This window comes from Paroedura picta, chromosome 4 (genome assembly GCF_049243985.1).
Source record: "Paroedura picta isolate Pp20150507F chromosome 4, Ppicta_v3.0, whole genome shotgun sequence".
Lineage (NCBI taxonomy): Eukaryota > Metazoa > Chordata > Lepidosauria > Squamata > Gekkonidae > Paroedura > Paroedura picta.
In genome coordinates this window covers 833,014-845,257 of record NC_135372.1, presented here as the reverse complement: position 1 = coordinate 845,257, position 12,244 = coordinate 833,014, and the positions used below count along the sequence as shown (strand labels likewise).

The 12,244-nt window shown below is 57.6% G+C and overlaps 1 protein-coding gene across 2 annotated transcripts in view; it reads left to right on the top strand.

Annotated features, from left to right (window-relative positions):
* Positions 1-1,848: 1,848 nt before the first annotated feature.
* Positions 1,849-12,244, top strand: part of APC2 (APC regulator of Wnt signaling pathway 2) — an 88,904-nt gene continuing 78,508 nt past the window's right edge. The window contains exon 1 of one of the 2 annotated variants that reach the window (XM_077331412.1): positions 1,849-1,978. In XM_077331412.1, the coding sequence (XP_077187527.1) occupies positions 1,925-1,978 (54 nt within the window). In that variant the 5' untranslated portion in view covers positions 1,849-1,924. Of the gene's footprint in view, positions 1,999-12,244 lie in introns of both variants that reach the window. The other variant, XM_077331414.1, reaches the window with a different exon arrangement.

Here is a 12,244-nt window from a genome sequence, read left to right as displayed (position 1 = left end):
GTCTCTTTCCCGCCTTCAGTGCCCTCCCCCTCCACAAACTACTTTTACTCCAGTCTAGTTTAGGTTTGGAGCACAGCTGAAAGATCAACGTTCCCTTCCCTCCCTCCCTTCCAGGGACTGCAGGGCCAGCTCTGTCCAGTGAGCACTTGGCATGCTTGTGAATGTTTCCTGTCATTACGACACTTCAGCCACATGCTGTCAGGGACATCTCAGGGACCAGAGAAAGGCTGAACATGGGCCACTTGATCGTCTTTCCTATCAAAGTGGTATATTAAAAAAATCAGAGTCCAATAGGACCTTTAAGACCCACAAAGATTTATTCAAGGCGTGAGCTTTTGAGTGCAAGCACTCTTCCAGACATGCAGCCAGCCGGGTGACCTTGGTGTAAGCACTCTTCCAGCCAGTTTGGTGTAGTGGTTAGGAGTGCGGACTTCTAATCTGGCATGCCGGGTTTGATTCTGCACTCCCCCACATGCAGCCAGCTGGGTGGCCTTGGGCTCGCCACGGCACTGATAAAACTGTTCTGACCGAGCAGGAATCTCAGGGCTCTCTCAGCCTCACCTCCCTCACAGGGTGTCTGTTGTGGGGAGAGGAAAGGGGAGGCGACTGTTAGCCGCTTGGAGACTCCTTTGGGGAGAGAAAATCGGCATATAAGAACCAACTCTTCTCCTTCTTCAGTAATATCAGGGCTCTCTCGGCCTCCCCTCCCTCACAGGGAAAGACTGTCAGCCACTTTGAGACTCCTTCAGATAGAGAAAAGCAGCATATAAGAACCACTCTTCTTTTTCTTCTTGGTGTAGTAGCCAAGAGTGGTGGCTTCTAATCTAGCAGGCTGGGCTTGAGTCCTTGCTCCTCCACATAGAATCATAGAGTTGGAAGGGCCCATAGAGGCCATCTAGTCCAACCCCCTGCTCAACGCAGGATCAGCCCAAAGCATCCTAAAGCATCCAAGAAAACTGTGTCTCCAACCTTTGCTTGAAGACTGCCAGTGAGGGGGAGCTCACCACCTCCTTAGGCAGCCTATTCCACTGCTGAACTACTCTCACTGTGAAAATTCCCCCCCCCCTGATATCTAGCCTATATACTGCCAGCTGGGTGACCTTGGGCTAGTCACAGTCCTGTTAGAGCTGTTCTCGCAGCCTCACCTACATCACAGGGTGTCTGCTATGGGGAGAGGAAGGGAATGTGATTGTGAACTGCATTGAGACCGCTGTGGGCAGTGAAAAGTGAGGTATAAAAAACAATCCTTCTCGTTCTTGTTCTATACAGTCCACCTTCCAAAGGTGCCCTTCTCTCCAAGGTGGGAAATGCTGCACTTGCCCCTCAAATCAGCAGCTATAAAATGAGCCCTGACATAATGCAGGTGCTTCCATTTGAGCCAGGAGGCTTAAATCAAGGAGAGAATTGGCCGCTATCCAGAAGCAGGACCCAGGAGTCCAGGAGGGAGAGTCAGAGGCCACCAAAGTCCTGTGACGGGGAGAAGGCCAGGACTGTGGGCAGCAGACCAGGGCCCATCCTGCACTCTCAATGGGCTTTTGCAGCTGGATTTTCCTGTGCAGAACAGGGTCAGGTGATCCTTCCAAAGAGCATTGAAGGGGCATTCTCCCAGGTGTGCAGAACCGGCCCAGGACTGCAAGGAGGCGCCAGAGCGGCCCGTGAGCTGGTGGGTGTCCCTCTGTGGCAGCCTTCCTCCAAGGGCCCCGCGTGCCCTCCCTTCCAGGGGTTGGGCGCCCCTGTTGCAGAACAGGCCGGGGGATGTTTGGTTTAAATATTTTCCCTAGCAACCGCTGCCGGCTCCACACCGCCCCCTAGCGACCGGAGCCAGGCCTGGAAAGGGGGTCCGTCCCCGAAAGCCCAGCCCATCTGGAGCGGAGAGGAGCGGAGCGGCAGAGACCAGCCGAGGCTGGGGAAGGATGCGGCATTCATGGGATTGCTCGGGATTCTCTCGCTTCTCCACTCGACCTTCTTCGGGGATGAGGTAGGCGCTTCGGGGATGAGGTAGGGGCTTCGCCAGCCGCAGCCGCCTGACGCAGAGCAGGGCAGAGCCCCACAGGAGGGACAGGAGAGGCCCCGGGCTTTCCGAGGGGACTGCAGGGCCCCTGCCACCCTGCACGGCCTTCCAAGCAGGCTCCCGGGGCAAGGGGGTGGGGTGTAGATGGGGATTAAATTTGGGGTGGGAGGAGGGTGCCGGCGGGGGGGGGGGATTTTCCTGCTTGTGGGTCTGAGGGTGCCGCGTCACACCCGCTTCCCCCACATCTGCTCCTGACTTCAAACGTGCCCTATGCAAACCTCTCTCCCCATAGACCCCTGCCCCCTTGTAAGAGGAGCGGGGTGTTGGTCGAAGGGATTGTGTGCAGTGCAAGAGAGGGAGGGAGGGGAACTGCGTTGACAGGGGCCCAACCCCAAACCGCCATCTTTCTTTTCCCTTCACTGCTCGAGAAGCACCAGTTGGAAGCCTGCCCAGGTGGAAAGGGGGGTGGGGGTGGGGGTGGGGGTGGGGGGGGAGCCTCGTGTTATCCCTCCGAACTCCAAGCCCACCGTGAATAAGAACATCCCGTCTGCCTGGCTGGATCAGAGCAAAGGTCCCTGCAGACTGGTTCTGAGAAGCAGCTGGAAAGATGTCCCTGAGACATCCCAGTGATATTGTGCTGCCACCCTTTCCAGTGCCTGGTAGTCAAGGATATACCACCTCTCCACATGGAGGTTCCATTTGGCTATTGTGAGAACTTTGGGTGCCCCAAGGCTGAGACTCAGACCAGCTGCCTGTTGTCTTTGACCTGTGAGGGACCCTTATGCTGTTAGAGGCATGAGGAGCGTCATTCCATGGACGAGACTGCTGGAAGGGAAGGGAAGGGAGCATGGGGAGGGTGGGCGCTACTCAAACAAGAGCTATTGCATGCTCAATCCATGACTATCAATGAAAGGGTACAGAGGAGAGCGACGAGGATGATCTGGGGCCAAGGGACCAAGCCCTACGAAGATAGGTTGAGGGACTTGGGAATGTTCAGCCTGGAGAAAAGGAGGTTGAGAGGGGACATGATAGCCCTCTTTAAGTATTTGAAAGGTTGTCACTTGGAGGAGGGCAGGATGCTGTTTCTGTTGGCTGCAGAGGAGAGGACACGCAGTAATGGGTTTAAACTTCAAGTACAACGATATAGGCTAGATATCAGGAAAAAGTTTTTCACATTCAGAGTAGTTCAGCAGTGGAATAGGCTGCCTAAGGAGGTGGTGAGCTCCCCCTCACTGGCAGTCTTCAAGCAAAGGTTGGATACACACTTTTCTTGGATGCTTTAGGATGCTCTGGGCTGGTCCTGCGTAGAGCAGCGGGTTGGACTAGATGGCCTGTATGGCCCCTTCCCACTCTAGGATTCTATGTTTCCATGATTCTATGATAAGTAGGGCCCGTCTATGCCCAGGAGGGGTGTCCTGTGTTCCTCTGATGGGAAAGACACAGGATAATTCTTCTGTGCTTGGTGGTGCATCTGAAGGCCATGAGATGCCAAATGGCTTTCCTGGGACCATGGCGGAATTAGCAGATGAATTGGGCCGTTGTCAATTTGTGAGGAAAATGGCTCAGGAAGTCCAGGGGTGTTCCAGGTGTGGCTGGAAGCAGTCGAGCCCAAGAACTCAGGCCGATGGGCTGTTTACGTTCTTCATTCATAGCCTGCCTTTCTTGCCTTGACTCAAACTGGATTACAAAATGCAGAAAACAATTCAATCCGACCAAAGTGCTTTTGGGGGGGGGGGCGGGGGGTGTTTTGGTTTTTCAGAAGGCACCACCGTGCATAGATAAGTCCTGCTGATTTCCACCAGTACTCGCCTCCCTCTGGAGATCCATATCAGGCTGGTCTGGGGGGGGGGGGCGGGGGACACGGGACGGGACACAAACCCTTTGGAAGGCGCAAGAGGCTGCTGAAGAAGACCAGGACTGCAGCTGCCCCCATTTAGGGAAAGAGCCCATTTCCTGAATGGCGTGCTTGGATACAAGCCATTATCTGGTAATCCGTACGACAACCCTTCGAAGTGGAGGAGCCCTTTCATCTTCAGGGGATAAGCAGCTGTCTGAGGCTGAGCAGTGGTGGTTCTCGTAATGGGAGGCTCCCTGTGAGGTCCGGGGGGGGGGGGGCAGGAGGACTTCTGGGGACATGGTGGTTTTATCTCTACTTGTCTTTCCAAATGCACACAACTCTATTGTTGACTTCCTGGTCCTGAGAGGAGGGGGAAGTACTTTCTATTGGCGACGAAGACCATCAGAACGCCTCTCTGACAGGCAGCGCAAGAAACCCAATAAATAGCGCATCGACTACAATCCCGGGTGACCAACCCCAGGACAAGGTGCTGTCAAGGCGCAGCCACCTTAATGCCGGCCCCGCAAGGGGCTTTCAGAGCAAAAGAGAAGGAGAGGTTGTTGCTGTCGCCTTCCCTTCAGAGTCCCCCTCCTCGGAGACTCGCAACTTCCTGTCGTTCCTCAGAATGTGCAAAATAGTCATGTACAGGAGGGCATTTTGATAAGTGGAACATATAAGAAGAGCCCTGCTGGGTCAGATCAGTGGTCCAGTCCAGCCTCCCGTCTCACCCAGGGGCCAGCCAGTTCCTCTGCAGGGCCAGCCACAGGGCAGAGAGGCCGAGGCCTTCCCCTGAGAAGACCCTCAGAACAGCCCTGCTGGGTGAGGCCAGGGAGGGTCCCTCCAGTCCAGCCTCCCGTCTCCCCCAGGGGCCAGCCAGTTCCTCTGCAGGGCCAGCCACAGGGCAGAGAGGCCGAGGCCTTCCCCTGAGAAGACCCTCAGAACAGCCCTGCTGGGTGAGGCCAGGGAGGGTCCCTCCAGTCCAGCCTCCCGTCTCCCCCAGGGGCCAGCCAGTTCCTCTGCAGGGCCAGCCACAGGGCAGAGAGGCCGAGGCCTTCCCCTGAGAAGACCCTCAGAAGAGCCCTGCTGGGTGAGGCCAGGGAGGGTCCCTCCAGTCCAGCCTCCCGTCTCACCCAGGGGCCAGCCAGCTCCTCTGCAGGGCCAGCCACAGGGCAGAGAGGCCGAGGCCTTCCCCTGAGAAGACCCTCAGGAGAGCCCTGCTGGGTCAGGCCAGGGAGAGTCCCTCCAGTCCTTCCTCTCGTCTCACCCAGGGGCCAGCCAGTTCCTCTGCAGGGGCAGCCACAGGGCAGAGAGACCGAGGCCTTCCCCTGAGAAGACCCTCAAGAGCCCTGCTGGGCCAGGCCAGGGAGGGTCCCTCCAGTCCAGCCTCCTGTCTCACCCAGGGGCCAGCCAGTTCCTCTGCTGGGCCAGCCACAGGGCAGAGAGGCCGAGGCCTTCCCCTGAGAAGACCCTCAGAAGAGCCCTGCTGGGTCAGGCCAGGGAGGGTCCCTCCAGTCCAGCCTTCCGTCTCACCCAGGTGCCAGCCAGTTCCTCTGCAGGGCCAGCCACAGGGCAGAGAGGCCGAGGCCTTCCCCTGAGAAGACCCTCAGAAGAGCCCTGCTGGGTCAGGCCAGGGAGGGACCCTCCAGTCCAGCCTCCCGTCTCACCCAGGGGCCAGCCAGTTCCTCTGCAGGGCCAGCCACAGGGCAGAGAGGCCGAGGCCTTCCCCTGAGAAGACCCTCAGAAGAGCCCTGCTGGGTCACACCAGGGAGGGTCCCTCTAGTCCAGCCTCCCGTCTCACCCAGGGGCCAGCCAGGTCCTCTGCAGGGCCAGCCACAGGGCAGAGAGGCCGAGGCCTTCCCCTGAGAACCTCAAAAGAGCCCTGCTGGGTCACACCAGGGAGGGTCCCTCCAGTCCAGCCTCCCGTCTCACCCAGGGGCCAGCCAGTTCCTCTGCAGGGCCAGCCACAGGGCAGAGAGGCCGAGGCCTTCCCCTGAGAAGACCCTCAGAAGAGCCCTGCTGGGTTAGGCCAGGGAGGGACCCTCCAGTCCAGCCTCCCGTCTCACCCAGGGGCCAGCCAGGTCCTCTGCAGGGCCAGCCACAGGGCAGAGAGGCCGAGGCCTTCCCCTGAGAAGACCCTCAGAAGAGCCCTGCTGGGTCTCTCCAGTCCAGCCTCCCGTCTCACCCAGGGGCCAGCCAGGTCCTCTGCAGGGCCAGCCACAGGGCAGAGAGGCCGAGGCCTTCCCTTGAGAAGACCCTCAAAAGAGCCCTGCTGGGTGAGGCCAGGGAGGGTCCCTCCAGTCCAGCCTCCCGTCTCCCCCAGGGGCCAGCCAGTTCCTCTGCAGGGCCAGCCACAGGGCAGAGAGGCCGAGGCCTTCCCCTGAGAAGACCCTCAGAACAGCCCTGCTGGGTGAGGCCAGGGAGGGTCCCTCCAGTCCAGCCTCCCGTCTCCCCCAGGGGCCAGCCAGTTCCTCTGCAGGGCCAGCCACAGGGCAGAGAGGCCGAGGCCTTCCCCTGAGAAGACCCTCAGAAGAGCCCTGCTGGGTGAGGCCAGGGAGGGTCCCTCCAGTCCAGCCTCCCGTCTCACCCAGGGGCCAGCCAGCTCCTCTGCAGGGCCAGCCACAGGGCAGAGAGGCCGAGGCCTTCCCCTGAGAAGACCCTCAGGAGAGCCCTGCTGGGTCAGGCCAGGGAGAGTCCCTCCAGTCCTTCCTCTCGTCTCACCCAGGGGCCAGCCAGTTCCTCTGCAGGGGCAGCCACAGGGCAGAGAGACCGAGGCCTTCCCCTGAGAAGACCCTCAAGAGCCCTGCTGGGCCAGGCCAGGGAGGGTCCCTCCAGTCCAGCCTCCTGTCTCACCCAGGGGCCAGCCAGTTCCTCTGCTGGGCCAGCCACAGGGCAGAGAGGCCGAGGCCTTCCCCTGAGAAGACCCTCAGAAGAGCCCTGCTGGGTCAGGCCAGGGAGGGTCCCTCCAGTCCAGCCTTCCGTCTCACCCAGGTGCCAGCCAGTTCCTCTGCAGGGCTAGCCACAGGGCAGAGAGGCCGAGGCCTTCCCCTGAGAAGACCCTCAGAAGAGCCCTGCTGGGTCAGGCCAGGGAGGGACCCTCCAGTCCAGCCTCCCGTCTCACCCAGGGGCCAGCCAGTTCCTCTGCAGGGCCAGCCACAGGGCAGAGAGGCCGAGGCCTTCCCCTGAGAAGACCCTCAGAAGAGCCCTGCTGGGTCACACCAGGGAGGGTCCCTCTAGTCCAGCCTCCCGTCTCACCCAGGGGCCAGCCAGGTCCTCTGCAGGGCCAGCCACAGGGCAGAGAGGCCGAGGCCTTCCCCTGAGAACCTCAAAAGAGCCCTGCTGGGTCACACCAGGGAGGGTCCCTCCAGTCCAGCCTCCCGTCTCACCCAGGGGCCAGCCAGTTCCTCTGCAGGGCCAGCCACAGGGCAGAGAGGCCGAGGCCTTCCCCTGAGAAGACCCTCAGAAGAGCCCTGCTGGGTTAGGCCAGGGAGGGACCCTCCAGTCCAGCCTCCCGTCTCACCCAGGGGCCAGCCAGGTCCTCTGCAGGGCCAGCCACAGGGCAGAGAGGCCGAGGCCTTCCCCTGAGAAGACCCTCAGAAGAGCCCTGCTGGGTCTCTCCAGTCCAGCCTCCCGTCTCACCCAGGGGCCAGCCAGGTCCTCTGCAGGGCCAGCCACAGGGCAGAGAGGCCGAGGCCTTCCCTTGAGAAGACCCTCAAAAGAGCCCTGCTGGGTCACACCAGGGAGGGTCCCTCCAGTCCAGCCTCCCGTCTCACCCAGGGGCCAGCCAGGTCCTCTGCAGGGCCAGCCACAGGGCAGAGAGGCCGAGGCCTTCCCCTGAGAACCTCAAAAGAGCCCTGCTGGGTCAGGCCAGGGAGGGTCCCTCCAGTCCAGCCTCCCGTCTCACCCAGGGGCCAGCCAGTTCCTCTGCAGGGCCGGCCACAGGGCAGAGAGGCCGAGGCCTTCTTAAGGACCGCAGAAGATCCCTGCTAGGTCAGGCCAGGGGGGTCCCTCCAGTCCAGCCTCCCCTCTCACCCAGGGGCCAGCCAGGTCCTCTGCAGGGCCAGCCACAGGGCAGAGAGGCCGAGGCCTTCCCCTGAGAAGACCCTCAGAAGAGCCCTGCTGGGTCAGGCCAGGGAGGGTCCATGTAGTCCTGGCTACCGTCTCACCCAGGGGCCAGCAGAGAAGCCGAGGCCTTTCCCTGAGAAGACCCTGGGGTTTCTTGATGTCCCTTCAAGTGTTTTCTGAATGAGTGGGTGTTAATATATGAATTTGTTAAATATTTATCATGATATGACCATATATGGTCATGTCAACCCACCCTCTCCTCCCCAAATGGCCAATGAAGGGCCTGGAGGGGTTGGGGAGGGGAGGGGCCCCGGGTGGGCGTGTCCACAGCTCTGCTTCCCCATTGCACCACTTCTGCCCCATTGCACCACTTCTGGGGTTTCTCGAAGCCTGAAGGATGTTTCAGGGGTTCCTCAAGGATAAAGAAATTGAGGAAGGCTGCTCTGGAGGCTCTTCCCCTGATGTTGCCTCCTAGAATTGGGATTCATAGTGCCTCTGAATGTGGAGATTCCTCTCAATCCCCATGGCTAGAAGTCATTGATAGACTTGTCTGCCATGAATCTATCCACCCCCCTGATAAAACTGTCTATGCCTGTGTCTGTCCCTCCACCCTGGCAGCCCGTCCTGCCTTTTAATTGCTCTCTGTGTCAAGTCGTCTTTCCTTTTGTCCTTCCTGAACCTCCTGCCCATCTGCTTCATCGGATGCCCTCGAGCCCTAATATTTCAGGAGAGGGAGAAATATTTCCCTGCATCAACTTTGTCCGTCACATATAAGCCTCATCCTGTCCCCCTTTAATCGTCTCTTTCCTCAGCTGCAAATTCCCTGCCTCTCCAGCCGTTCTTCCCAGACCCATCGAAGACTGGCCCGCCTTCCGCCCCATCCATTGGACCCCGATGGATGTCCTGAGCTATTTCATTCTACTGCCGAACGTTCTCCTTCTCCCTAAACGCTAGACCGCAACGAAACTGATGGGCAGTAGGTTCAGGATGGCCAGGGGATGTCATGATGGTCACAGGAATCAACAGCTTTGAGATGGGATTAGACAGATCCATGGAGGAGAAGTCTATCTGCTCTTAGGCATGCTGGCTGAGGGGAACCTCCATCTTGAGAGCCAGGAACCAACCTCAGGGGGAGGCCTCTGCAGGGGGTGGGAACTTAGACAAGGAACTCTGCCATGCTGGGGAAAATCAAATGCTCCAGTTACAGCCACGGGCAGAGAAGCAGCTGTCCACGTCCCTGGTGGATGCTGTTTGGACCGAGGGCCCGTCAGAGGAGTACATCCTGCAGAGATGCAATGGGCAGACCCCTCTGTGGGCAAGGGCCTTGAGCTGCCAATGCATGGCTTGCATCAGGGTTAAGGCTTGAATGCTGGTCTTGGGAAGCAGCAGGTCTGGGGGGAGGGGTAGCTGTGTTGGTCTGCACAGCAATGCACACGGAAGCTCACACCTTGGACAAAACTTACTTGGTCTTAAAGGTGCGGTGGGATTCAGACTTCATCCTGCCTAAATACAGCTTGGAAAGAGCCCGGCCTCTCCCCCTCCAACTGACAGGTCCTTGATAGGTTTTTTAAAATTCCTGTACGATACCCCCCCCCCCTCATTCTCCCACCATCACCTTCCTCCATCCTGTCCAGATTCTGCTGCGTTTTCCACCTCAGGCACGGATATCTAGAGTTGGGGAACCAGAGGAACCTGGTTGTCACGGCAACCTCACCCCCCCTTCCTTGTGTGATGGGGGACTCGCACCATCTCTTTCCCTTCCCAGCCCTGTGTGTGTGTGTGTGTGTGTGTGTGTGTGTACACAGGCGGCACATGTTGTATCGATTTCCTCCGACCTCGGCAATTGCATTGACCTTGCTTTGAAACTGTCAAACTGGGACGTGTCAAATACAAGTAGGAGGGGGGAGGGGGGAGGGGGGAGGGGGAGCGATCGCTGCTGGTCGGCTTGGAATCCCCCCCCCCATTCCCTGGGGGCTGCTTTGTGTGCCAGGATTGGGTTTCCTTCTTCCCTTTCCTCCTTTTATCTCTTCCATGCCCTGATTCTTGACTGCAATTTCAATTAGCTCAGGCTGATGACAAGAGCCTGTTTGTTTAACACCCTTGGGCTGGTTAGGGGGTGGGGTGGGAAGGGAGAAGCCAGTAGTCGCTGGCAGGCTGTGTGGATTTAGGAAGGACTGAAGGCAGCTTTGTATGCTAAACGTTCTTCCCTTCCTTCTTCTTTCTGTCCTTTCTGCCTGCCTACCTGCTTGCTACCATTTTCCAGTTTCCTTCCTTCCTTCCTTCCTTCCTTCCTTCCTTCCTTCCTTCCTTCCTTCCTTCCTTCCTTCCTTCCTTCCTTCCTTCCTTCCTTCCTTCCTTCCTTCCTTCCTTCCTTCCTTCCTTCCTTCCTTCCTTTCTTTCTTTCTTTCTTTCTTTCTTTCTTTCTTTCTTTGATAGGCTCTCCTTTGTAAAACCAGGACAGTTTCTCCCCACCCCTCCTTTTGCAAGTTAAGCATTGTGCACAAACAACTGGGCATTATAAAACCCAGGAAGCAACCTATCACAACCTAGCCCAATCATGGCTGAGCTCTGACAAGGAGATGTTTGCTTAAGTTTCCTAATTTTGTGGTCAGAGATGTTCTCTTGAGCCGCCGTCCTGGTGAGTGGGGCTGGCATTGTCTGGGCATGTGGCTTTCTTTCCAGACCAGTAATCTCTCCAGAACATCTTGGTGGGCAGCGGAGACTGGCAAGCTTGACTCTAATACGATTGGCTGATCTGTTCTCATCTGTGCATTTTAATTCTAATTTCTAAATTTGGCAGAAAGATACTGGGAGCACGGGGGGGGGGGGGTAAGTGGAAGGGATGTTTGTGGCCTGACTGGAGATCCACGTGAATCTCAGGACATGCTATTTTCTTTGTACTCTCCATTAATATTTGAACACACAGAGGTACACGTAGGCACCCCAACCCCCCATGGACTGCAGTTTTGGCATGACCCATTCACACTTGCTCCGCTTTCCACATCACAAGCCACGTGAAGCTGCCTGGGGCTGAGTCAGGCCACTTTTCATCGAGAGCAATCTTTTCCACTCAGGCTGGCAGACTTTTGCATCACTTGGTTCTTTGACCTGGAGATGCCAAGAGTTGAGCTTGGAACTTCTACATCCAAAGCAGGGGCTCTGCTGCTGAGCCATGGCCCTAAACACAGTCATGCCCTACTTTCCCCCTTCTAAGGCCAGTGTCAGTAGGCAGGATCTGTGGGTGCCCAGGAAGGAGCAGATCCCCAGTGGCCCTTGAGAGCCAGCAAGGGGACATGTGGTCGAGGTAGCTGACCAAGGACTGGGAGCCTCAGGCTGGCATTCCCCCTGTGCTGTGAAGCTTCCTGGGTGACCTTATGCGACAGGGTTGTTGAGGGGATAAACGGGAGATGGGAGGACCAGGTGGTTGGGTGGAGTCACAGCAGGAGATGGACAGAGACAGACAATTGTGCATGAGGTCATAGAATCCTAGAGTTGGAAGGGACCTCATGGGTCATCTAGTCCAGCCCCCTGTTATATGAGGCTGGGGACCAAAGACTGGGTTTATCTGGGTTTTGCCCAGTGCATGTGAGATGGGCATCTGCTAGACAGGCACGGGGGGGGGGGGGTTCCCCTGTGCCCAGGGAAAAGAGTGGGGCAAGACAGTGGAGGGTGTGCAATATCAGATGGGGGCCCTGCCTGTCTGTCAAGGGGAGAACCCCCCCCCTGCTGTTTCTCTTCAGCCGGAAGAGACAATAATCTTGAGTCGCCTTGGCTTGCAGGCGGCTTCATTTTTAAAGCAGGCTTTCTCCACCTGGGGGTTGTGACACCCGGGGGTTTCTTGATGGCCCTGGAAGGGTTTCCCGAATGGGTGGGAGTGAATTCATTTTTTTATATCCTTGCCTGTAGATTTATTTCCATTGGTTATCCATTTACCAGGTGATAAAGCTGAGCTTGGAGGGGGTGGGAAAGGGGGGCCCAGTTGGGCGTGTCCACAGCTGCACTTCCCAACCATTTCCTGCACAAACACACCTCTTCTGGGGCTGCTCCAAGCCTGACGTTTCTCAAGGGTCAGAAGGTGGAGAAGGGCTGATTTAGACTAACCAAAGCAAGAGCAAGTATGTTGTGGCTTTTATCATTTGGGGGCAGGGTCAGATCTTAATGTAGAGGAAAGTCCATTGAATATGTTTTATGGGGACCTGCCAGAGGCAGGCATTACCAGATAGTTCTAGAAGGTTTTCAGGTCTCTGGAATTATCCTTCAGGCTACCTGCTCAGGAGCAAGCTGGACAGCATAAGTTGATTCAAGGCACGGTGGCAAAGACTGCGACGGCTGAA